We start from the raw sequence: 27,534 nt of genomic DNA on the forward strand, positions 1-27,534 counted from the left end.
AAATTGTGCAATTGTTTTGCAATTTATTGGTTAAAGGGCTCCTGCTCCTTCGTCCTGCTCCTACCTTCCCTCACTTTCCCTCCTGCTTTCTCAGCTGATCTCAAATTTATGATATTTTCACAGCCGCCGAGTGTCCGTTTGAGGAAAATAGAATTAAATCTCACCCGTACATCTGCCCGATTCTCCAGTTTTGGCATCCTTACTATTTGCTCTTGCCAAATTTATTTGACAGTTTTGCGCAAAAACTAAACACACTTTTTGTTCATTGAGGAAGTGCAGGACCTGCTTTAGCAGTTCATATGCCACTGCAGTTCCGGACCACCAAGTGCTACAGGATGTAATTTGTGGCAACTGGTGGCTCAATCAAATACGATCAAGTGATGTGAGTTCATCGAGTCCAAACAATGCGATCGTAAATATATCAGTCCCAAGGGAACACAAGATATCTTCATATTGAAGTAAGCATCAGGAGATTAACGAACGTTTTCTTTTAATGATTCCTAATACAGCATTTTTTAGCAACTCATTGAAAAAATCATGGAAAAATCATTGATGCAGATATATATTTTAGGATTTCGCTGTAGAAACAAACCTATTTGGCATAGTTAAGATTTATTGTTCGCTAAAATTGGCTAGCCTGAAAATACCTGGACCTTGAACTAATTTAAGTTCTTTACGACTTTTTCCCACAATCGTGTATTCAAATAAATCTCAAACCTTCGTTTCGCCAAATTGACATTCGAGGGGCACTACTTTCCCAGACCAAATTGAGCTGGGCCCTAATTTTCCTTTCCATTCATAGGGAAAAAACGTGAATGTGGTGGACAACGATCAGCAGCTGAGTGACCAGCGATAAATCTCGGGAAAAAACGAAGCAAATTGAAATAAATCAATAATATTGGGCGGAGATCAAGGAAGATGGCCAGCAGCAGCTGCCTGCCTTGAGATCTGCGATCTTTCCAATAATAATCCGTGCCAGTCCTTCCTGAATCAAAGGCAATTTAACGCATTGGTCACTGGCCAAAAGGCCCAAGGATAATGCCGAAGGGATCGGTAAGAGACAGATAGAGAAACAGAAAGAGAGGTTGACAAAGGAGATAAATTAGGGCAGGAGGAGCCCCTTTTCGCTTCATTCTTATCCTCCAGTTCCTCCTCCAGCCCAGCCGCTAATAAATTGCCCAACAATTGTGCAATTTTTCATAGATGGAGAACTGCAGTGCCACCTTGACGCAAGAACTTCACGCTCGGATTTGCTACCGTTTTCAATTCGCATTTGTCGTTTTCCAATAGCTCTTCCCAATCCAAGGTGTTTTCTTACACACGTCGAGAAAATCTAGCACTGTTCAAAGGTTCTGGATATGAAAATGTTGCATATAGAAGTTATGGTATTTAAAGTATTCCAAAAAGAAGCCAAATATGGTGATATGCCACTCTTGACCAAAGAAGCACTGCTCAATCTGAAATTTGTTGGAAATTGGAAAACCATAAACCAAAAATATTAAATATTCGTTGACTAAAACAATCAGATAAATGCTCACAGCATACTGAAGTTTCCACGTAATCCAACATATAACTTTATGAAAACGTGGTCATAAATCTGAAATAATGTATATCCTTTTTCTCTCTGTACAGGATCCCATTGCGGTGGCCATCGCAAGAAAACGTGCGGCGGCAAGGACATCTAGATAAAGTGGAAAGTGGTGGTGGTAGGGAAAAGGTAATCTCGAATCACAAGCCGCACACTGATAGCGCCAGGACGCAGCAGAGCCTTGAGGAAATCCAAGGACCCACAATCCTCGGGCTGGACAGCTGTTCGTTCGGGGATTAGCACGGCTAGCCGAGCTCCTGCTCCCTCACCTTCTGCTTTCTCCCATTACTTTCGCCGGCGGGGCGCGCAAAATTATTAAAACCTGGCCCTGAATTATGGGCCATAATTTAGAATTTGTATTTGCTTAGAGCTTCCCTCTGGCTCCTTCCTCCTTCCTCCTTCTTGCTTCGTCCTGCCACTTCCACTGCTTTCCCTCGTCTTCCACTTATCCCCGCTCGATAAGGCTGGCGGGCAAAGGCAGCGGAGGGGGGGTGTGTGTTCGCAGGACCCAGATCCTTTGATTGATTTGGGATCGCCGTGAAAAGCTGGCTTCCATTGACAGGCAGGCACTTCAAGGACCAGAGGCCCTTGGATCGGGTTATTTGCCCAGGATCAGGCGAAATCCTAGGAAAAAGGATCTGCAGATCAATAGGTGATGCGGAACACGGCGAATAATTGGATCTGGCTGAGGAATAATTGTATCGTGTATTGTTTAGGCTGGCTCTATTGTAAGTGCCTTGAATTTGGCATCTTACAACTTTCGAAATCAAAGTTGAAATCATTAAGGCTATATAATTCCTTACAAGGAAACTGCTTTTGAAGGCCTCCTAAAAATATGCGCATTTCTAGACTTTGAAAACGAAAGTCAAATATTTCAAATAAAATGCTCTAATTTAATCCAACGGTCATAATTCTAAAAGTCACTGCTGACATCTCCAGACACTTTTCGAATTCAAATCTCAATCAATTTCAGAATATGTATATCAATCGCACAATTGATGGCCCAATGGAAGGTCCCTTGTGGCCCATTAATATAATATATGCCAATCGTTAGCCGGGGCATTTGTCAAACATTATGCGATGGAAATCCGAACTTGACAAATGCCAAGTGAAACGCCATGCGAGATGAGATGGAATGCAGGGCATTCGATTTCAATATCAACCCGATCGCTCCGGGGGGCGGGACGAGTTGAAATCGCCAGGGTAGTGGTGGTGCTACTACGTTTTCAAGTTCAGTCCAAGGGAATGTCCATTCCGAGTCCCGAAATTCCTCAGCAGTCAACAGGGGAGAGAAATCGGGAGAGCCGTGAGAGAACTCACAGCAATCTCACCTCGGGTATTGAAAGGTGCTGTCGAAAAGGTGGTTGATCAATCAGTACACAGTCCGAAAAGACTGTGTTTCAATATCTGAAAATTATTTAAAATACCCAATGGATAGCACTTGCCGTAATATTGTATGATATACAGTCTCATCTGTAATTTACAAGATTCCTAAGTGTGATATGTGTGCATAAAACTATTTCGAGTTACTTATCAAAATGTCTCCCTACCAAATTGTGCAAATCCGTGCATAGTTCCAAACAGTTCTACAACTAGTCGCATAACACATACTTTCTTTCAGTGTGCTGTGGAGGGTGACTGCGAGGTGAGCACGCAACGTTGCGTGCGAGGGGAGAATCAGTCACTTTTCGTCTGTTGCAGCGACCAGACGTGTATTTCTCTGCGATCGCGAGCAGGAAATAAATTTCAAAATTTACAATTTTGATTTCCCAACGCCGTCTCGTTACGCCTACCTTTTTTTTACCGTGCAAAAAAATACTACAAAATTGTATATTATTTTTGATTGTGAAACGAAGCAAGTTCCTTACTTTGGATACCCCGGAAAGAAACGAAGAACGCGAAAAATTAAAAAATATATATATCTAAATAAAAAGGTAAAGATAAGTGAAGTGCATGGAATGGAAAACGAATATGTGCATTAAAAATGCATTAAAGCAGAAGTGTCTGGGAGCGGGGTTTAATTAAAAACACCCTAGTAAAATCGCCTGAAAACGTATAAATTGTGCGCGTGCGATTTTGGGTTTTATGTGCTGGGTTTTAGCTCCTCGTCTGAGTTTCAGTTTGGGCTATGTTCTATCGGCTGTGGGTTAATGGGTTTTCGAACTCGGGGCACTCGGCCAAGTGCTCGAGTGCTCTTCAGACCAAAACGAGAGCGGCGGCTGCAAAATGCGCAAAATTGCTAGCACGCATCCGATCCGAGAACTGAGTGGAAAGGCGAAACCCTTCACTCCTTCGGATCCCCCTCATCACCATCACTCCTCGAGTGGCCGGAGATCGACACCACTGGAGGATGGGGCAGAGGAATTGGAGTAGGGCGACGAAGCACCAGAGTGTGCCGGCACCACCATTTTGCCCAAGTCCACACGGCAAAAAATATATGTATTCGTCTTCCAGACTTAGTTTTCTATCACTTCGATGATATCTGCAGTCTTCAAATCTTTCATCTCCAAATTTATCCCATGCGAAATAATTATAATCTATGTATATCTATTTATCAGTATCTTTCTTAGGGTACTAATTTGAGTATGATATTAAAAGCCAGGGCTTGCTTAAATATTTTATGTTCTATAGTATAATATGAGGTAAACATTTTCCATTTCTATTAATATTTGAATTGTGGCCCAACAATTTCGCGTGCTATTTTTCGTATTTTAATTTGTTATTTTAGCTACAACATTTTCTGTTTTTTTTTCTTAAAAACATTGATGGTTTGCTAACAGCACAGCCGAGGTGGCGAAAAAAACCAAAAATCGGAACTTAGTTGGACAATACTTTGTCAGTTCATAAATATTTAGTCTTTTGCCTATAAGAAAGCCCTCTAGATGGCATTTAAACCCCCAAGTTCCGACCTAATTTGGGTGATATTTTCTCCCTGTGCCGGCGCACCACCCGAGCACACGAATCTGATTCCTGATTCGCGATTCGAGGCAGGACCTTGGGCTAAATCGCAGCTGGAGGGCAGTGCGATGGGAAGGCGAGCAGGAGCGAAGCGGAGGCCCAGAAATTCGCGGAGCTTTAGCGCGCTTTTCCTTTGTTCCCGGGCTCATTGTGCCTGCCCAATTGTTCGCAAGGACATGCGGAACCAGAAACTCCTTGCGGAAATCGGGAGGCTGTAGTTCAGCTGTGCAAATCCTTGGCGAAATCCCAAGGAGATCGCTGCGAAACTCGTTCCGCTACAAGTTAGTCGGGTTTCTGCTCGGCCTCTTTCGCATTTCACATACCCATTCCCCTCCAGAAGCTTTGCAAATAGACAATCGCTAACAAGCCCTATCCTTTTGCCACTTTTCCAGATATCTTGGCACCGCAGGAGCGACAGACAGCAGCTGCCAGGATGCTCAAGTGGGCAGTCAACCAGCCGCGAAACTCGTATCTGGCCAACGAGCTGGCCATGGGATCGCAAACTGGATCGGGATCAGGATCGCTGGTGACGAAGGCCGATGCGGTCGGTTCCAGCTACAGCGAGTTCCACGCCCTGCGTGGCAAGCTGAAGAGGAAGTCGATCGGAGTGGCAGCGGGGAAGGAGAACCAGCTTACCTCCACGCCACTGCCGGCCAGTTCCTTGAGCCTCCATTCCCGCACACCTCTGCTCAAGGACCTCAGCAACATCCTGGCCACGCCGCCTTCGGGAGTAGCAAGTGGAGCAACTGGAGGAGCAGCAGCTGCTCCCCTGAAGTTCGCCTGCACCCTGCCCACCTTCGAGGCGGAGTACTCGCCCAATGCCGCCGTCATCCCTGGCTCCCTGATCGCCCTGCGCGGCGTGGGCATCCCGGACAGCTACTTCGAGAAGCCGCGCTACCTGGAGCAGAAGCCACTGCCACATCCGCATCCAGCTCCTCCGGAACAAAACAGCGAACAGAATACGCTCAGTTCCAGCCAGATGGGCGATGTGACCCTGGAGCGCATGATCGATGCCATCCTGGAGAGCAACCGCAAGGTGCTGCCCAACGCCACACAGCAACAGCACCAGCACAAGCATCAGCACCGCCAGCCCAGGCAGCATCTCCGCCAGCGGCACAGGCTCAGACAGCAGGTGCTCCGGAGCAGCCACACCCAGACGCCTTCGCCCACCTACCGCCCCGCCTTCGATCCGGCCAGCGATCTGTGCGAGTACTGGAAGTCGCCCTCGCGGAGGGATTCCCTGCCAGCGGATGGCTTCGAGGAGCGGGAGGTGCGCTCCCCCGTGCCCAGCGAATCGCAGGATCCCAAGCGGCACTCCCTGCAGCTGCGCAGGCAGCGGGTGGTGCGGCGCAAGCGGAAGATCACCACCAAGATCTCCTCCAGCGTCAGGCAGTCGGCGCAGAAGCTCCTCGCTGCGGCCAGGTCCGGAGCCACAGTGCCCAGCCAGCGGTGCGCCCAGAAGAGGCGCCACATCAGCCCGGACAGTGGGCACAACTCCACCAGCGACTTCGAGGAGGAGCTGGTGGCCATGGGTTCCTGCGGCGGGCGGGTGGAGGCGGTCACCAAGCGGCGGCTGAGCTTCTCCTACGCCGAGGATCTGTTCGTGGAGAAGTGACCCCATTGGGGCTATGTCCATATGTTGATTTTTGACTTCTGTTTGGTTATAACATAAACGTTTTTTTTTGAGTGGCTAAAAGCGCAGCATTGCCTTGGAATACGTACATATGCTGAAACAGATCCTATAACTAACTAAGAATCCTTTTTTTTCTGACAAATAAAAGACCGATTAGAAACACTAATCGAATTCCGTATTTATTATTCCAATATGCCAATCTAAGAGGCTTTCTCAAGCAAGAAGCAAATTCTCAGAATATATATTTGGTAGCTTCTGTTACAGCTGGCGATGATAAGTGGCCCACTTGGGCAGACTTAGAATATCCTGTTGCCTTCTTCTTCTGGAGTAATGTAAAATTGAAGAAACCCTGCGATGGATTCCAGGAGGCAGTGAATCACTTTAGTCTTCCACGCGAAACCAATTTGATATGAACTCCTCCTTTTCCTGGGATCTTTGTGAGTTTAGCCCATGGGAAGACCCACCGTAGCCGGAGAAAACTCTTTTATTAAAAGCGTTTTCTTCTGCAGTATATACAGGGAGTCGGCGGTTTTTATTTTTAATTTATTATCGAGAACTTGAGTGATATGAACATTTAATTCTTTGAAGAATGTGAAGATCCTTGCGCCGCATAAACGAAATGGTGTCCTTGTTAGCGTTAGATAAGTACAACCATTAATTAGGGATAAACTGTCTGCTTCGTGGGGATTACTTGGCAATATGTCAGCTATTCCAGAGGTAAAGGTAAACTGGATTCTCACGTTCCGCCCATGAATTCATCACCGCCGACTTTTCAGTTGCAACGGGCGAGCTGGCAGGATATGCAGCATGATATGCAGTGAGCTGGGGGTGCGGGAGTAACAGTTGTGGTGGTAAAAATGTTGCGGCATATCCTGCGAGTCCTTTACACGGCACTTATCACGCACCTGTGCACCACCAAATGGCGAACCAGCAACTACAAACGACAAACGACAGGCTACAAAACGGTGGCATTTGCATAAATTTGCATAGAATCGACCAAATTGTACGGTCCACGGTTTGTTTCGAGTGTTTTGAGCCAGGATTCGAGGTCCTTGTTAACTGTACTCTGGATCTACGAGGGCGAGCCACCGATCCATAACTACACGGAAAAAAAGTACTTACAAATATGACGCATCCTGCGGTACATAATTCCAAAGAAATACCTGTCTATGAAGGCGCAGCTGGGATTTGTACCATTTGCTTGTAGTTAAAGCTTTTCCCAAGATAATTTCGTACTAAATGTTCAGTAGTGCACGCATTTCTCTCTCAGTGCATCTGGGAACTGTGACTGTGCGAATTACCGACCCATAACTAAGTTATGCCAGTTATGTGCCAGCCGATATTGAGGGGGCGGCGATATATATATACTTATATATACGCTTTTATCCTTTACCGCCAGCTGGCAAGGATGTGGAATACAAAACTGGAACAAGTTCGACAAAGAACTGAGATAAATTACGAATTGCAATGGAATCAATGAGGCTCAGCACTATAATTACAGATTCTCCAGTGATTTAAACTAGGGAAAAATCTAAATTATGAAATTCTTCAAGGGAAAATTCAGAAAATCGTATAAGCCATATATCTTAAAGATTTTATAGGTACATACACGCTTTTACTATTATTGAACTGATCTCTTTAGGTTCTTAAGCTGGCTTCGATTTATTAAGAGTCGTTAGTTGTCTATTAAACGCCTTTAGGTAAATTCCTTCGGACATTGGCTATTGTTCCGTCTTGTTTCTGTCCTTGATTTTGATCCTCGTTCCTCGCTCCTGTCGCACATCGAATGCAATGCATTGATCCATTGTTGGACCACTGCCTCCGTTTCCCATTTTCTCCGCTCAATTGAGTTCAACCAGCTGCCCGAGAAACTGAATCCCTCACCGAACTCCAGTTCAAGATGCATTGAGGGTGGACTCGGAGTTGGGGGAGTACCTACTCTGATTCGCTGCTTGCCAAATGTCGCATAAGAACGGGATCGAGATCGGGAGCAGGAGCAGGATCTAGAGAAGGAGCAGGCGCAAAAACACCTTTTCGAAAAGTGCGCCAAAAGGGAATATGCGAGAATGCCGAGCACGAGTCAATGGCAAACAAGAAACGAAAGGAGGAGGAGGAATGGGCAACGAGGACAGCAACAAGGACGAGAACAAGGAGCAGGCCCAAGAAAAGGACACAAAATCGCATCGTGGCATGCGTCGGCGGATGAGGATCGGAGCGGGGGCAGTGGCAGGGGGAGGGGAATCCTCGGGGACAGCTGTCGTCGCAAACACCAAGGCAAGCATACACTGAAATAAATGGCTCTACAGGGTCACAACTAAATCAAATAGCAAATGCATTGCATAACCCATATACATCTTTTAAGGTTTTTGACTTGCGGTGCGGAGTTCCTAATTTTAATCAGTCTTTCCTAACTGCATTAAGACTAAATTATTAAAAAACTAAGTCGTCATTTAAAAGAAAATACTCAGAAATATGTATTTAGTAGCTTCTGTTACAGCTGGTCTATAAGGAGGCGATGATTCCAACTTCGTTCTTATTTCTTACTATTTTTCTTATTATTTTCTTACTATATTTGGTATTACTCCAAAATTTTATTTTTTCGAACATGGAGATAACCGAGTCGTAGCATTCAAAGCCTGAACCTGAACCTGTGAAGCCAGAAGCCGAGGAACCACATGAACGGTTGGGAGTCGGACCCTCGCTGATGAAGCCTGTCGACTGTTGACTACAACGCATCGCGCACTTGGGCAGATTTAGAATCCTGGGATCTTTGCAAGTTATGTGCGTTTAGGCCATGGGAAGACCCACCGTAACCGGAGAAAACTCTTTAATTAAAAGCGTTTTCTTCTGCAGTATATACAATTGTTGATTTTTCTCTCAGTGCAGTCGGCCTTTAGCGGGGGCTGGGGGACGAGTCGCGGTCTTGGGATCTAAGGAGCGCTGGATGAATGGAAGAAGGAAATTGAGTTGAAGGAGTTGCTCAAGTGCTGCCACATGTTGCCGTTGTAAATTGGACAACAATTGACGGCCTAATAGGGTTAAGTGCCGGAAATTACGCGTACCGAAAAGCGACTGAGGCTGTAAATTCGCGCGATCTATTGGCACACTTATAAGGTTCCAGGTCCTAAGTATGAAGAAGATGGATTAAGTTAGGTTTTTATAATAATTCCGAGCTTAAGCATCGTATATTACTCGTATTTCTGATATGGTATACCTCGTTTTAGGTTCTACAAAGTCACAAGATAATATCATAAATTTTGGCACTAAATATTAAAGCTATTTATGACACTTTTAAACATTTACATCGTATACTATATGTGTTTTTACATAACTCTAATTTTAGGTAAGAACAAAAAGAAAAAGAATTAATAATGGGTTTCTTGCATTCCCTATATATATATTATTAACGCCGCATTCAAGATTGTACTATTTGAACTATGCCATAATTCGAGTTGCAAAGAAACTCAGTACAAAAGAGTAGTTCAATCCGGTCCCTTTGTGCTATAATTGCATTATTCTTGTTAATGGATTAAAAATAGCGCTAATGGAGTGAAATCGCAGCATCTCCAGCTCCGAGTATCTCCAAGGAGTGTCCTGAACTGATAACGATCGTTAGCGAAGCTGCGAGATGACAGGACTCAAGATGCCCAGCGAACTCAATCAGTGTCAGGGGAAAAGGTGAGCTGCATGGGATATGCGAGCTGGGATGTCCTACATCCAGGACATTGGGGTGGGGGAATCGAGCAGAATGAATCGCAACTGTCAATAAATGGAGCAGAGTGGCGGGGAAGAGTCCGGCGAGGGACACGGCGGCTCTAATCCCATATGACATAAGCACTAGGCTTCGCCTGTGGAAGTGGCCCAAAAAACCAGACCAGATCAGGGGAGGATCGGCGCGGAAATTGCCAACTATTTGTATTTGTCAAAGGCTCTGATTTCACGGCAGCACGAAAATCCAGATTTCCAGATTCTCGACGATTAATCAATGTGACGTGAGTGCCTCTCCGTCTCCGTCTCTGTCTCGCTCTGCTTCTCTCTCGCTCTTCTTAGGGATAACATCTTGAGTTGGTTTGCGCGCCAAGCGAATGTCCTGGCTGTGGTTTTAGGCAGTCCTCCTGCGTTCAGTTATTTAAGTCATCATCTTGGGGATCCAATCGCAGATAGTAGCACTTTCTTCCGAGGGATGAGGTGAGGAGAGGTCAGGATCAGGACCAGGATCAGGAGTCGGGGCACACCGCAGGATCAAAGAATCCAATCGATTTGCATAGCGAACGGCAGGCAAAGGGTTGCCGTCCTCGATCTGCAGATCTTCAGATCTCCAGATTGCGATACCGAATGCCTATGTAAATGTTGTTTGCCCGACAAACTTTAGCTCTCGGCACAATGCCAAATGCAAACTAATAGATACATTTTGATCGCCGTCCATCCGGGGGTAATTAGGCATATTTACGGTCAGCCGAAAGGATCACCGAGGTTGAGGATGCTGTGAAAGGACGAAAAGTGAAGGGATCGAAAGGAGTGGAGGGGGCTGGACTTTCGGGTAAGCACTTAAGCCAATTTGATGTGAAGTGAACTTTTGCGGCTTTGTTTACCTTGTGATTAAGAACTACGAGTTTTAAATGCTTTATAATCGTTGATGGGCGCCGAAATGTATTCATTTATTTTCAAAACTGGTAAGCAGACCATTGAAATGCCTTGCGATTTCCTTTTGATGAACTCATGAAAAAATTTCAGTCTATCTGTAAGATAAGGCACAAGTTTTCATTGAAAACATACAGGAATTTCCAAATGTCATGCAATTTTCTATGATTGTTAGCTCTGTTACATACAACTAAGGAATAGACTCGGAAAAGGTGCGTTAAAATGCTAACTAAATTAGGTATACTATGTATTAATGCAGATGATTCAACTGTTTATAATGCATTTACATTTCTTTAGTATTCAAGGGGATTGTGTTAATCGGCATTACGCGGGTGTAATCATTCAGAAATTCATTTGAAAACTGACGTGCACATAAAAGCCTTTCAATTACCACGATGAGATGACAAGTGCGAGATCTAGCACCTCGCGTTGATTATCCTTGGGCAACTTACAAGTTGCTCAAACGCAACCTTTCCATTTCGTATATACGCCAAACACGGAGTTCTAAAATAATGGAATATAATTGTTCAAAAATCAGTATTGTGGCAATGTTGTTGTGACAATATAAGGAACTTCAAATCAAATCTTTGCTGCCTCCCATACGATCATGTCGGTAGCTTTTTCTCCGCGATCATCAGCTGGCGCAGCACACGCCGTGTCCACATGCGAAAACGCTTCTTGGAGCGATCGCTCAGGGATCGGAGCATGGGCACCATGCTGACCAGGAAGTTGTGGTTCGATTCGTTGGATTCGCCATACATGGGTGGGGGTGGGGCTGGATAAATGGGCAGGGGAGCCCTACCTAGTGTCAGTATTAGGTCCAGGTTGGTGTTCCACAACCATTTATCTGTGCCCATCAGCCTGGCCGCCTCCTCGTCCATATCCAGTCCCACTGCCGGCTTCTCTTCGACCAGGAAGAGCCTCTCCTCCGCCTCAAATTCGATGCCACCCTTGGTGAACGACGGTTGATAGAGCGCCGCCTGGAGATTGTAATGCGGACGTGGGTTTCGCTGGTGTTTCTTCACCTGGCCACGCTTCTGCCTCTGGCCAGGAGCCCTGGGCTTGCGTGGCAAGAAGACGTCGCGCATGAACTCCATCTCCACGGTAGGACGCCAGCGCCAGGCATCGCCTTGTTGCACCTCGAAGCGATAGTTGCTCCGCAGAATCTGCCAACGCCGCTTGCACTCTTCCATGCTCAATCCTAGCGCCTTGGACACCTCCTTCCAGTTGGAGACGATTTTCGGCCGGCGGTGGGCGTAGTTGATGCGGGTGTCCCAGATCGCTGGACGAAGTGCGATCTCGCGAAGGAGATGGCTTTTTTCCACATCCGTGGGCAGCGGTTTGGCTACATTAGCAGAACATTTAGTGAACGACGGGTTATAGAGCGCCGCCTCGAGATTGTACTGCGGACGTGGGTTTCGCTGGGGTTTCTTCCCTTGGCCACGCTTCTGCCTCTGGCCAGGAGCCCTGGGCTTGCGTGGCAAGAAGACATCGCGCATGAACTCCATCTCCACGGTAGGACGCCAGCGCCAGGCATCGCCTTGTTGCACCTCGAAGCGATAGTTGCTCCGCAGAATCTGCCAACGCCGCTTGCACTCTTCCATGCTCAATCCTAGCGCCTTGGACACCTCCTTCCAGTTGGAGACGATTTTCGGCCGGCGGTGGGCGTAGTTGATGCGGGTGTCCCAGATCGATGGACGAAGTGCGATCTCGCGAAGGAGATGGCTCTTTTCCACATCCGTGGGCAGCGGTTTGGCTACATTTGCAGAAGTCATCGCACATGGACTTACGTACGGGAAGACTTTAGAAACAAAAAGAATCTCAACTAGTTCGATAACATCTGGGTTGCCGTTTTTACAGTTTTGGGGCCATTGAACTTTTGGTGATTGGCATTTCTTCAGATTATCGATAGCTCTTAGTGCAAAGCTGCCTTTGACAATCGATTTGAAAATCAGTGCTACCAATGACTCCATGAAGCAAGTCTGCATTCGGAAAATATGAAACTATAATTGGTAAGTTAACATGTATTATTTAAGAAGTTAACAACCCAGAAACCGGTACTATTAAATGCCTAATGTGTGCTAAGCATTTGTAAAACAAATTGTGCATTTTATAAAGACCAAACAAGGAAACCCCCATTAAAGAAATATTGCCCTTAAATGCTTTCTAATCAGTATATCCCCTAATTTCATAAAGAGTCCTTACTCCTTGAAAAACCCGAAAGATGTCCATTGTCTGGGGCTGCACACAATGTTTGTCCACAAAAGGTGGATCGTAAAAATGCGTAAAAAGTTTCGAATTATATGTGTGTGCTTAATGAATTGTTTGTACCCGAAATCCGTGTCGTAAAACACCAGAAATTTGTTGGGCCGGGCGGCAGCGAATAAAAGTGCAGTAAAAGTGCACTAAAAGTCGCCGTTCAATTGTTTTGCCTGCGACTTCAGGGATTTATCATTCAGCATTTACGAGCGGGCTGAACATTTTATTGATCGCGCACTTCATTCGTCGCCGTAGAGACTTTATCAAATTGCCATTAGCATCGGAATCGGAATAGGAATGGCAATTCGAGTCCTTCGGGGCGTGTGTCAGCGGAAGAGAAAAGAGAAAAGAACTATTGTGATTAGCCCGCGATCGGCGACAGGATCGCATCCTGGCGGAGTCATAAAACTGCACCTTGGCATCGCGGCAGCTGATGATGCGGGCCTCTTTCCCCCGCCTCCCATCTCTCTGTGTAATTTCCCATGTCATTGTCATTGTGCAGTCACTGGGACATGTGCGAAATCCCAATCCCCATCCCATCGCCAATGCCGTTCCGATCCCCGTTTCGCTTCCGAATTATGTGGCAATATTGGAAATTAGCGTATACGGCGACGGAATTAGCCGCTGAATTATGCTGGTTGGCGGATCTGGGATGCAAATAGAATGTCCTGCCATAATTTAACCTGCCTGGCTGCGAATAATGTGGGTACACTGCCCGAAACATATACAAACATTTGCGCATGTTCTTCTTACAGAAGAAATCGTAGTAACTAATTAACTTATTAGTTCGGTTTTCCAAAGATTCATGCAGTGCTCTACAAACATATGCCTCTTGTTACTAAGTCTCAAATATTATGTCTACCGCCTGGCTTGAATTATACAATGCTCAGCTAGAAAGGGGCTATATAGAACGATATAGAAGGATGTTAAAAGTTGGACAGGCTATATAAAGCGCCATGCAGAAGCGTATTTTCGAGCAGTGTAAACGCTCTCTTGCGAGTGTATTTCTTTGGCTCTGTTATCCTGTGAGCTCTTGTCCTGTGGCACCTGTCTTCATTAGTTGGCCCTCATTTCCCCGACTCAGTAGTTCACTCGATAAGCAATCAATAGAGCGCGAGGGAGACGGGTGGCTCGTGCCAGAAAGAGATGCACGGCGAGGGACCTACAGGTGCAAGTGCTTGCTCCAATTTGTAGGGCGGTCTGCTAGCTCGACGACTCCATTCGGCTTTTGCATATTGATGAGTCCCAATTTATGGCTCCCAAACTCACCTGCCGTTCGATGAGCGAAGAGAACCAAGTGGCGAGTGGAAAGTGGAAAGATGAAAGGCTTAGATGGCCACATGCCGGGCAGATCAAATCGGAAATGGAACAGTGGTAAGTGGAAAACGGGCCAAGGAAATGCTTTCTCGATAATGAGCAGGTAGTCTCAGGCGATTTCCATTAGGTGGCGTACTTAATGGACCACATAGGTGGCAAGTTTTAGTACGAAATAAGCAGACTTGAATAAGTATTACCCAACAATTGTATATATTTGTATACCCATTAGCCATCCAGCAATAATTTTTATTTTGAATGCAATCGTAGAATTGCGTAAAGTGTACTAACTTAGGCATTGTCATGAAAACCACACCTAGTCGAATCAGTTGCCATTTTGGACTCGTAACGAGGTTACATTATCTCCCCATTTGTTATCCCGGAAAGATATCCACCCTCTTGCTCCGAATTCTCCAGCTCTAGTTTCTCAGCTCTCCAGTCCAAATCCCGTTTCTCAGTTCTCAGTTCTCGTTCCTTAGTTCTCATTTCTCAATTCTCGTTTCTCAGTTCTCATTTCTAATTTCGCAGTTCTGGTTCCAAGTCCTCCGCATACCTGACTCGGCTTTTAATCCTGGCGCAGGATTCCTTCACTGTCCTGTGTCGAATGCGAACCAGTTTTCCGCTTCGCTGCAACTGACGCATAAATTGCGCCACTTTCCCGACCCATTTGCCGACTAAACAGGACGAAACAGGACTGTCTATACACCTAAAAAAACTATTTATTTGTAACTTATGGAATACGAAAGGTTTCAGTATGCTGTACTCCATTATTCCAGTATTTCCAAAATAAGTGTTCAATTCAGTTAAACAAGTAAAGGGAATATCCATCCATTGTTTCTGGGAATTTGTATTTAAATAATTTGCATTTAAATTCTTGAAATACTTTTTGCAGAAGTCAAACTTGTATTTAGATGAACACACAAGCATCCTTTTCTCGCTCTGTATGCATTCCAGTTGGTTTTCCAGCTTTCTTATTCAAATTGTTTGAACTGGCAATGCGGCACGGTGATTTTTCATTTCCTCGCTCGAGGAATAGGGTTCCTTTTTTGGGTTACAGCTCGTGGAGTAAAAGACCGACTCCATCGATCAATTGTACGGCATTTTATGGACGCATAGCACCTGTTTTCCCCGCTGCCCGCGATTTTTCCACTGCAGCAGCAGGAGCAGCAGGTGCCAATCGAATTTTCCCCCCACCGACGATGACATTTACATATTGCTATCCTGTCCGTGGCTCCAGGTTCCCAATTCCTGTGCCCATTCCCAACTGTTCCCGATCTCCGCATGACAATGCTAAGTGGAGGTCCTCCGTCTCCTCATTTTCCTACTCCTCCGCCTCCTCCTGTCGTTATGGACCCTTATCAAACGAGTCGATTTTATGAGTTCCTTCCAATTCTTCACGCTGCATTTTCCGCTGCTGCTGCTGTTCTGATGTTCTGCTGACCAGCGGGAAAACTCAGGCAAGGGTTGTCAATGTCCGAGTTTTCGCCCCTTCATTTCCACTTCCACTTCCACTTCCTCAAGACATTTGTTGTTGGCACGCGCTTTTGGTCAGTTGGTCAGCGATTGTTTTTCCACCCTTTGACAGCGGTGTTGTGACAACGGAAAATGGACAATGGAAAATGGGAAAAGCCAACTGAATGGAAATGGATAGATGCAATATGAGTCATTGGACAATTAAGGCCAAACCGCGATATGACAGCCCGCGAGCGGCCAAAAGCGTTTCAAAACTTGTTGAATCCCTTTTTGGATTTGAGAAAGATGTGCCGGAAAAGCATTGTATTTCTGCACTGTAATTAAATATTATGCACTATTTTTCTAGTAGACTTACTACACTTTACTTGTAGAGTAAAAGCGTATACTAGATTCGTTGAAAAGTATGTAACTGCTAGACGGAAGCGTTTCCGATTTTTGAGCAATGTGCTTGTAACGGGTATCTGTTAGTCGTGAAACCTCTCTTGTTTTTGACTTTTAAACAGCTGCCAAAGACAGCGGTCCACAGATACTTCCCTCCAAAACTTCGAATACCCATTTCCGCTGTACGGGCAATTAGTTAATTAGGCGCAACTTCAAGTGTCCCACTTGGAAATATATCACACGAGAATCGCTTCTTGTTGACATTTCTGCAGCATCATCCAGATAATTTGCATATTTAATTGACGAATCCCGTGTGCCCAGAAAGGAAAACAAGGCATTTTTTCTCAATTCGTTTTTTAATAAAAACTACGAAAATGTCAAGTAAGTTTTTTGAAGGCAAAGAAGGTAAAAATTGGGCACCAGGAGATGGAGAATCACTTTTAGATGGTGACGAACGAGTGGAAACCCCGCGGCGGCCATCAAGCAAAAGGGTTAAATGCAAATGAACACGCATCCTTCGAGATTCCCGATTCGGCGCAAGAGTGAGTGGAAAAAGCTGGGCGATCCTGGAACAGGACACACGGACCACGGACCACGGGCTAAGGACTCGATCCAACCCCCGAATCCCGGCCAGTTGTCAACCGCGCTTGACAGATCTCCTCGCCCGAAACTGGATTTCTGCCACTGGGATCGAGGTTCCCTTGCCTTCATCCATTACTTTTACATACATGGAGCCTCCTCAACCAATTCATTTCCCTTCAACTTGATTCGGAAATGGGACAGGGAGCAGGACCACCCTTTCCGCAGGAACACAGATACACGCATATATGTCTAAGGTAGCTGGGAATACGAGGTGGGCTTTATGAGAAATTATATTGTACATTGTATATTGCGTACTCATACCTTGCTCTTTTAGCAAAACAACTCTTGCATTTGTCTTAAAAGCATATTATAGCTGGGAACTTTATATTCCCTAATTTAACCGCAAGCACCAACTTTTTGTAAGGTTTATCTATTAACAAGTTATTTTTTCAGTGCATCTCCAGGGGTTACAATGTTCTTTTATTTTCTCGAATGCAGCTTTTCCCAATTCCGCCAAGCTCTGTAATTTTTTAATCAAAACAAAAACAGCAACACGCAAAGGGGGGCCGCCCAACTGAAACCCATGGACGAGCTGGGCATTCCAATGCGGATGCCATTCTGCATCTGAATCCGAATCCGGATCCGAATCCGAGTTTGATGTAACGCCCATCGCGGCGCCGTGTCGATAATTTAGAAATTAAATGTAGTTCGCCCAACTGTGAGACGGGGAAAGGGAATTCGAGGGGAAAGAAATGCCGCAAACACACAAATCAAATCTAATCAAGCAAAGAAAGCGCACTTTCCCAAGGACGCAGGACGCAGGACGAAGGACGAAGGCGATGGTGCAGGCGAAGGCAAGGGGTAGCCACCCCTGCGCCGAAAAGGATCACCCCTCAGAAGGGAGCAAAATAGGAGAAAAGAATAAAAAACGAAAACGAAAACACCAAGGCATTGGTCTAGTTTTTTGTTCATTCCTTGTCGCAACTGCAATTACATTTAATTTTTGGGATTTCAATTTCGTTCTCGTTTTTGGTTTGGACCCATGTGATGTGACTCACGCCACATCCACATCCACATCCAAATCCACAGACGGGGTGTCCTTTTGCCATGGGTGTCAGGATCTGTCCGTCCACCTATTATTATTATTGTTGTTCTCCTTTTTCTTGTTGCTTTCAGTTTTCGGTCCTAGGCCTCGTAATTATTTAGTTTAGGTTTTTTCACTTCGTCCTTGCTGCTCGCAGCCTCCTGGATTTCTTATCCTTGATTGCAACGGCAAATCGGATCAGTGGCTCGGAAACTTTCAATTTCATGCTTAGTTTTTCACCGGAATTACGGAACGAACAATGCCAACAGGATATAGATTTCCACAAATGTCGGAATGGCAAAATGCCAGGATTTTAGCTTGAGAAAATTGCACTCACTACATGTGGATATTTCGTATATCCAATTTATTGTATTATATTTAAAATTGAGCATTTCAATTTGTTGTATTTCAACTTTGTTTTAAACTTTAAAAATGGCAAAAAATTCAAAACAAAATTTGTCCAAAGAGCCATAAATAAATCGTATACCAAATTAAATTTGAAATTGCTTAAGACGTACAGTATTGCTTATTAAATAGTGCTCAAAAATAAATAAAAAGGAAATGCCAGCCTTTAACAACTTACTTGTGTCTTAATTTCGCTTTCCCATACTTTTAATCATTCGTTTAGCATTAAGTTTCAAACATAAGATTGTATGAGCACACATGATTGGCACTTGGAACCCACGTCACTCTTTTTCCTCAGCGCAGCATAATGAGGCAATTTAAATGCTAATACTTTGCCCGACAAAATATCAAATTATAATCCTTCGACGCGCCAGAGGGTTGGGATTTATAATTATGGAATATGAATACGAATGGTGAATTAGTTTGGCATTATTCGGAATTGGCTTTCAGCTTTTCTCATTCAAATCGCAGTCGCCTAATAAGATTGCAAACTAATGGCCGCACATAATAATATTAAATATCACTCTAAAATTAATCTCTTTATATTACATATTATAGTACATAGTACAAATTATCAATATTTTAACAAGCCTATTGTTAAGAAGTTTGCCTACTGAACTATTACATTTCTTTTAATATGTTTCATGCTGTTTCATTTGCAGTTCATCTCCGATTCTGTGGCGTCCGTTAAATTCAGTGTTTGTAAAGTTTGTTTTGGTCGGCTGGCCGGAAATGGAGGACACACCTAAACAAACAGGAGCCGCAGCCACCACTGCCGGAACACGGGATGAATGAGATTCAGATCGCTTCAGATAAGCTGCTGGACCTGCTGGCCGCAGGATGACCGCGCAGGAGCGTGTGCCGGGGTCAAAGGTTGCATCCGCGGCGGTGCAGCTGACTTACCCGGCTGCCGAACAATGGAAAAGTCCTGACCGCTCTTTGTTTTCCCATTTTTTAATAAATTAAACAAATAGTGGAAAATGCGCGCGCGCGCTTTTCATATTTCGTGTTTGCTTTTCGATAATTTCATCTGTGCGCACGCTCACCAAAAAGGCAAACAAAAAATGGAAATGGAAATGGAAATGACAAACGATGTCGCTAAGCCGCGACAATATGAGGCTATTAGGGCAATAATTTGTGGGATTAGGGCGGAAAACTCAGCCACCCCAACTGGTCCTTTGACCATGTCCGCATATAAAGATTGCATGTTTTGACTCAAAAGTTATGGAGTTTCCACGAGTTATGGAGTTTAGAACTTCAGCCATCATCATAACATCAAAAAAATTAAAATAGAATGAATTTCTAAATTTAAATGCAGATTTTTAGAGAATTGCGATAGAAACATTTAGAGGTAGTTAGTAAGTTGAGTTATGGAGTTTAGAACTTCAGTCTCGGCAATTGATCCTGATCAAGAATATTTATACTTTATATGGTCGGAAACGCTACCTTCTGCGTGTTACAAACTTTTCAACGAAATTAGTATACCTTTTACTCTACGAGTAACGGGTATAAAAAACGCATTTTATTGGCAACAAATCGAAGAGTGCGAGCTCTCAAGTTGCGCAAAATGTTAAAGAATATCTAAAAATAAATAAATACGTATCTGTTGGCAATTGGGTGCCATATTTATTTAGTAGAAAAGATATTCATAATTTTATACGTTTTAAAATTAAATAGCATAAATACCATTGCTGAAAAATCATATTAGATTGTATATCCGTTATTGAAAAAAGTTATTGTATAGAGACAATGAAATCTGCATTGAGCTTGACCAACGTATTTATTTTGTTTTTTTGATGCCCTCTAGTTTTGCATTTCCGTTGGCTCAGCGGGTCCTTGGTCCTTATCGTCCTGCTGGCCCCTTGGTGCGAACTACTTGCCTCTGCGGTTTTGGGAAATTATTTCGAATTATGACATATTAAGATTTATGCGGCGGGGAGAGAGTAAATCGCCGCGGCGAGGGGATAAAGCGTTTGCCAAAATGTGCTGCGAGCACAGGAGGCGACCGCAGGATGCTGCTTCTTGCTCCGTGCTCCTTGGTCCTCCGTGCTTCGTCCTACATCCTCGCATTTCCTTGGCTGGATCGCCCGAAAGCCTGATCGGGTTTCAAGCGATCGCACAATGGGCGCTCCGTGACTTACAGCTGTTTCTGAGAGAAGGAGGGAATCCTTCACATCCACATCCACATCCACATCCTCGTCGTCATCCTTAAACTCGACTCGTGTATCATCCTGGGCCGCGGGCAAGGCGACGAGCACGCTATTATTATTTCATATTTTGATTTATTGTTTTGCTTATTGTTTTGCCACACATTCAGTGCGATGGCGCCGCAATTTTTGGCAAATGCCTTATGCCTTTACCTTCAGCACCGCCTTATCCTTTTGTTTATTCGTCCTGCGGTCCTGGGCTTCCTTTTTCGCAAGCGATTTATGTTAATTCTCGCCCAACTGAAATGTTCATGTCGTCCTTTGTTTGCCTAGTTTCACACAAAAGAGGTCAATAATTCAAAATTCCAGCAGTCTGATAGCTATGATTTATAGTATTTTTTGGCTACGTAGTCCGTTAATTTAGTAATTCCTATGTCGATGCATGTTTTACAGATTTTATTTTATCATTATTAGTATTACACTAGTAATCAAGAAATTACTATTTGCATATTCAAATTTAAAACTATTTAAATTTCAAACGCTTAGGCGGCTTGCTCAGTGGCGACATCTATGGCTGTAATTATGCACCAAGCCTGGTGGTTCTTGAAACTGACGTCAGGTGTCGCTTTTGCCGTGTGTGAACGGTCGTGTAAAATCGTGTATATATACATTTTACATAGGTAAACTTGACATTTGATTGTATTTATATACATATATCGATGTTTATTTCTAGCGTTAATTTGTAAAGTAAAGTATATCAAAAAATGGGAAAAATAAAAAATTATTTTTTGAATTGATTTTAAGGTGAAATGCTTAGTCCCTCACATTTCCTGTTGCTACGAGGCATTCAAAATGTTGAATAAACTTTAAACAAGCTGCAAAGGCGTCAATTTCCCGTGAAATTCTAATATTATTTCAATAGAATCATCTGAAATGAACTATATCCATTTCCGATTGAACAAACGATAATCGACGAGCAATAATTTTATTTGGACTACTCATTTGGTGAGTGTTTCAATATTGATGGATTTTATGGCCGGCTAGATGAGCTCTGGATGCTGAGTGGGATGTTGATCGATGTTGGCCGAATAAATATACAGAAACTAGTGGCGACACTGAGAGAAAACAAGTGGGAAATCGAAAATGCTTCCGACTGTTTTCCTTCTATTGTATGCTAATATTTTTTCTAATTGAGTTAAGGGTCTGATTGTACTCTCTTAAGACAAGTTTACAAAATATATTTCAAATTAAAAACCGTGCTAAATATTTATTAGTACTATAGGTTGTTGGCCCCAGTGTGGCTATTTTCTAGATCGATCCGATTGTTTAGGAAATTCACACACATTGCCCGCGGGGATCTCGTTCTCTTCCAGCTGGATGACATCATTTTCAGGCCTTGTGAATGAAATCCATCGCATGAATGACCTAATAAATACAACAATGAGTGCCATGAATCAACGGCGGTGAATTTTCCACACAATGGGGAAATTTGCAGTCCAATCAATTGCACCCCATTTCCCAAATGCCATCCAGAGCGTTGCATTTCACCAGAAACAGACGCGGTGTCGCCAGCACCACCCACCGCGCCACCCACCGCACCACCCACTGCACCACTGATCCCACCACTCTCAATTAACAATCGCTCGGCATCGAGTGACGTTGATCAGATCGAGCCCATGTTAATTAATCAATGGAAAATGCCGTTTCACTCTTAATCACTCTTAAATGGTCGCACACTTACACCCACTGACCCACCCACTGGGCTACACCTCGCCACACCTCTTCCCACCCACTTCATCCGACCATTCGATCGCGGTATAAATATATTTGGAGTATTTGAAAATTTCTCTGGTAGATCGTTGCAAGCTTCATATGATTATATGATTAGAGTATTGAAGGATAGGAGTAAATGATTAAGTTAGCCGCACTTTTCCCGATGCACTTACATCAGCTCTTTCTACCTTTTGGCTAATTAGCCCATGTTTATTTCTTAATTGGCGGCAGCACCTACGCAGTCGATAATTTGGGGGAAAAGGCAATTTGAGGCAGATTACTTATACGCCGCGTGGTCCACTGGCTGTTACAAACGTGTAAAAGCGCCGTCGGCGAAACGAGTTTCCCCCACCCGAGTTGGCCCCCACTTGTTTTTATGCTTTTTTGATGATGTGTGATATATGGACACGCAATGAAATGGCAACAATTATTATGCAAATGCGACGTTTTGTTTTATGAGCCATAAAAAACAGAGGCAAGCCAGCAAAGCCTGTGTGCGTGTGCGTTTCCCGAATAGAAATGGCAGGCAAATTAATTGAAGCTAATTACGAGCAGCAGGCGGAGGAGGCGGAGGAGGAGGAGCTTGAGGATTGGGAGGCCAAGATTACGCCAGCATGGACCACACGTGCTGAAGATGCTGGCGATGCTGGCGATTGTGCACCCGGAAGATGATGCCGCAGATTTGCAGGCACTCGCACTCGTCAGCTTTTCAGCTTTCAGCTTTCAGCTTTTGAGCTCAGCAGCGTTGATTAAAGCAAGTTGCAACAATAAATGCAGTTTCATTGGAGTTAATCAGCCAAGGCAGTCGCTGAACTCGCCTACAGGCAACTCAAGTACAGAGGCACTTCCGTAAGGCGGACCAGAGCAAGTCCACCAGCCAATTCGAAAATGAATGTTCCCTGACATTCAAACTGGGCTGCTGCTTCGCTTTTGAATGGCTGTTCTGCAGATTGGCTAAAGAATTTTGTATACAATAGCAATGCTGTTACTGAAACTAATTCAATGTATTATGTGACGCACATAAAGTTGGATGAAAATTGCGAACAAGAAGCCCGCCTGTAGATGTAGCGGCGAGTTGGAGCGTCTTGTGGCAGGGTCATCTTGTGGCATGTGTCTTCTGCTCGCTGTTTAGCTGGCCATTTGATTGGAATTTATGGCTCGCCGGTTGCATATTTATGCTCTTCTCCAGCGGCACACATCTCCACCCCCACAGCACCGCCCTGCACCACCCTGCACCACCCTGCACCACCCTGCACCACCCTGCTGCACATTGCAGCACCAAGTGCACTGCAGTTAGATGGGACGGACCGATAATGACATTTGTGCCGCATCTTTGCCAGCCACTTGAGCTGCACTTGCAGCTTCTCAGCTTGTCGCTGCCATTTGAATCGCAATTGGAATTGAAATGACTTTGTTGCAATGTCGTTGTTCTCCAGCGCGGCCAATAAATAAAGTCACATTGGAACAATGGAGGCGGAGCCCCAGATTTCCATGGATCTCCAAACACAGTCGATAAGTAGGCGACGGGGATCGATTGATCTTTCCGACTCGAGATAACCAGCCACCCAAATAAACCAGATAATCCAAGGCTTTAGTTTTCAATACAAAGGTTTGATTACTCAACTTTTTGGGAAACCGATTTGAACTGCTTGTTGCGATCGCCTGAATGAGCATTGCATAGTGTTTGAAAAATGTTTATTGGCCAGAGTGCCAATAATAAATTCTATAAATATGCGAACATGCAGTGGGCCAAGCGATGCCAATGGCCTTAAGTGCTGCAGTCCAACCACCCAACCACCCACCGCTTTTCCGCTTTCACACACATTTTCCAGTGGCTTCTCAACTCCCTGCTATCGCTGATTGGCAGCGTACGTGCGCTTTTCCCATTGTGGCAGCTGAAAACTCGCAAAGAACGGGAAAAACAAAAACAGAAATGGGCGCTGGAAAAGTGGCAAAAGAACTGCCGGCAGCTGCAACATTTGGCCAAGTGCCGATTGGCAATAATTTATGCACCACTGCAAAAATGCGCGCACGGCGACGATCAATCCAACCCAACCCAATCGAATCGTATCGAATCGAATCGAATCGAATTGAATCGAATCGAACTGAATTGAATCCAATGCGGTCCGAGGTGCCATCATCGAGCCCCTGCCAAACTATCGATCACCGGTTGCTGGCCAGCCCGAAGAAGTGTCAAATAAATAACGCGAACAGGCCATAAAAATGGATGACACCGGGAGCAGCCAAATCGAGCGGAGGTGCAAATGTGGGCACTTTAATGAAAACAATAAATCTTCATCACTTCCAACTGACTCGAAACGAAATGAATCGAATCGCATCGCATCGCCTCGAAATGCAAAGCAATCGAATGAAAATGCCAGTGCAAAATCCAGTGGCGTGGTCATCAGAAGGGGGCGTGGTTGTCCCCAGTCATGGCAAAAAACGAAATCACTAACCAATCAAAATTTGCATACACCTTGGGTGCAACATACAAGGGGTATGCGGCAGCTCATCAAAGCGGTATTTCTGAATGGATTCAACGGAGTTTGGAATTCAAAGTATGCGACAGTTTTTGAGGGATTTTAATACCCTACCTACTGATTTCTGCGGGTTATTAGCCAATTCCAACTAGATTGCGAAATAGCATTCTATATTGTTAGCTACCCCTTGAAAAAAGCGCACTACGCACCTGATCGCCGTGATAATTTATTGGGGGAGAAGTGCACTTGTAAGTTTACACAAACCGAAGCTCGTCAATTAATGGGGCTCTCGCCACCCGATGCTTCCTGTCCCGCCCACCCGGGGGCGAAAAATTGAAACGGAAGCGCAAATTTTGATTAATTGAAATGGAAATCCAAAAACAAATGGCAGTCGGGGGCAACAAAGGCGAAACTAGGGGCTACAAGTGGGCGGCCGCGGGGGGAGTGGCGCTGGCGTAATTGGCCAACGGTGGGTGTGTCCATGTCCACCGCCGGTCCAACGATCCACCGATCCACCGATCCGCCGATCCACCGATCCGATCCGCTGGCGTCATCGCCACTGACGCATAAAAAAATAATCGTGAATCGGAGGAGCGCGGACGGTTGATGGCTCTTCTGTTCGACTTTCATGGTTGTCAGGCAAGCGATTATGCAATTTATTTTCATAAGTGACCAGCCACCCACAGCCACCCAGCCAAGGTCGCCGCCGAATGCAAATTTATCGATACCCATTCGAACATTATTCGCCACGATCGTTTGTCAATCAAGGAAAATGACGAAGCCCCCGTAATTTTCACCCCACCGCACGCCCGTTGTATTTTCCTTTTCTCGATGAGATCACTGGCTGAAAGACTTCCGGCAAGGTAGATGGATTGGCTGGGGCAGTGGTGCCGTTGGCATTCCTTCGCACTGCGATCTATTGGTTCCCGAATGGATCTTGGACCTTCAGATCGTTTATTTCACGGGTATCGATGGCTTCTGGTGCTGAGCTATAAATTAGAAGCCCAAAGAATTTCCCTGACTATTGGCGTGGAAACTCTTTACAAAATTGCTTATAAGCATACCTTTTCGGATGAGTAGGATGTGAATACTTTTCAGGACTTACTATAACTATTACTATAACTCAAATATGGATTATTCCATTCTGTTGCTACAGCAGCTCATTATCCGCTTAAGGGGTATGCGATAGTGCAGCTTAAGTTCAGCGCTAGTTGGGCAGGACTTGTGTATAACTCGGGCAGCTGCCAGTAAATAATAATTCAATGACTTCCATATTTAGTGGTAGCAGTTAGGCGGTCAATTCGATTAGTGACGACTCCATGCGGGTTGCACAGGTCAACGGGTAGTTGTGCACATTCCAGAGATCGAAAGGAATTCCAACTATGCGCTGGGTGTTTCGGGGGCACATCGGCGCCAGGGGGGCGCTGTGGCGGGGGATGGGCGTGGCCACAGGTGATTTACATGTCCCAGCCGGCTAATTTGTTGATGCAAATGCGGGTGTGGCCTGTTCGCGGATCGGTGTCCCCAGCACGCGCCCACAAATAAATAAACGGCTGGAGATGGAAATGGAAACCGGCGACGGGGACTGGGGGTTGGGATTGGTCTTGGAGCGAGATCGCAGCCAATGGCGACAATTGGCATTCACCGTCGCAATTAATCATCATCACCGTCCGATTGACAATCGGGCCACAAATAAATCAAAATCAAAACCATAAAAAAGCGAATGCAGCGTCGACAGTCAACTGCACTTAGAGAAAAATGTACGGGCTTGGAGCTTTTCTGAAAGCAAATCACATGCAGGACACGCCTTGTAGTTAAAGATGCAATGGTTCAAGTGTGATATGAACAAGTATACATCTAATTCTTAATCCCTTTGCTTGCACTTCCCTAGAATTTCGTCGAGTGTAGTGCCCAATCAATGCCACAATTCATCAAGTATGCAAACACACGCGGGCAAATCAATCAATGGCGAGCAGTAGGAGTGGACGGAGGAGGAGTAGGAGGAGGAGCAGGTCGAGAGGTCGTCGTGGTGATTCTCCGATGCAGCAGTTCCACAGAAGGTGTCGTAATCCTGGACGCAAGGGTGCAAGGGCCAACTGGCAGGGGCAAGTGCGTCCTGCGTCCTGTGCCACCAGATGACGCGCGATGTGGCCGGAAAAACCCAAAACCAGACCGAAACCGAAAACCTGGTCAGGGTTCCCGAAAACCGTAGAGCAAAAAGCGAATGCGGCACAATGGGCCGATTGTGCGCGAGTATCCACGATGATCTAGAATCGCACGGAGCACTCTCACGCATCCGTGGCCATATGGGTTGGGTCGATCGGAAATACCCAGGACAGGTAGGACGCTGTGGATTGGTGTGCGGATTGGGACTAGCAACAGGTCGCAACGCCCGCCAAGAAGCCAATTTAAATAAGCAGCATAAACAAAGGCGACAGCGTTTTACGATCCCAGCTCCTTATCCTTATCCTTGCACAAGGATGTGGCCATGGCCACGCAGGTAGCACTGGTCTGATCTGAGACCTGGCGGCAGGGATGCGCCAACCGCACTGGTTCGTCCTGGTCGGATGGGCTTTTCCCACGCAACCGCGACCTTATCTGCGCCCCTTTTATGAGGCTGCATCTGTTTTCGCACCTCGCTGTCGATGGCACTATACCCACATAGATGTATCTACTATATATGGTGGGAATTTCCGCCCAGCCATCCTACCTGTTCCACTGAACTCGGGGATCTGGCCATCCTGAGCTTCCACAGGTCAGTCGGCATCAATTGGCCGTCATAAACATAAAACAATCAGCAGTAAATCCTTTATGGC

The 27,534-nt window shown here is 45.2% G+C and overlaps 2 protein-coding genes across 2 annotated transcripts; one reads left to right on the top strand and one right to left on the bottom strand.

The window, feature by feature from the left end:
• The first annotated feature begins 3,264 nt into the window (after positions 1-3,264).
• LOC26526659 lies at positions 3,265-6,334 on the top strand. Its single transcript, XM_026981933.1, has 2 exons — positions 3,265-3,522; positions 4,939-6,334. The coding sequence occupies exon 2, from the start codon at positions 4,980-4,982 to the stop codon at positions 6,159-6,161; it is 1,182 nt and encodes a 393-aa protein (XP_026837734.1). The 5' UTR covers positions 3,265-3,522; positions 4,939-4,979; the 3' UTR covers positions 6,162-6,334.
• Positions 6,335-11,425: 5,091 nt separating this feature from the next.
• Positions 11,426-12,595, bottom strand: LOC6550656. Its single transcript, XM_001978028.1, has one exon. The coding sequence runs from the start codon at positions 12,593-12,595 to the stop codon at positions 11,426-11,428; it is 1,170 nt and encodes a 389-aa protein (XP_001978064.1).
• Positions 12,596-27,534: the final 14,939 nt, after the last annotated feature.

The sequence above is a fragment of the Drosophila erecta genome, unplaced genomic scaffold (assembly GCF_003286155.1).
Source record: "Drosophila erecta strain 14021-0224.00,06,07 unplaced genomic scaffold, DereRS2 tig00000126-arrow-pilon, whole genome shotgun sequence".
Taxonomy (NCBI): domain Eukaryota; kingdom Metazoa; phylum Arthropoda; class Insecta; order Diptera; family Drosophilidae; genus Drosophila; species Drosophila erecta.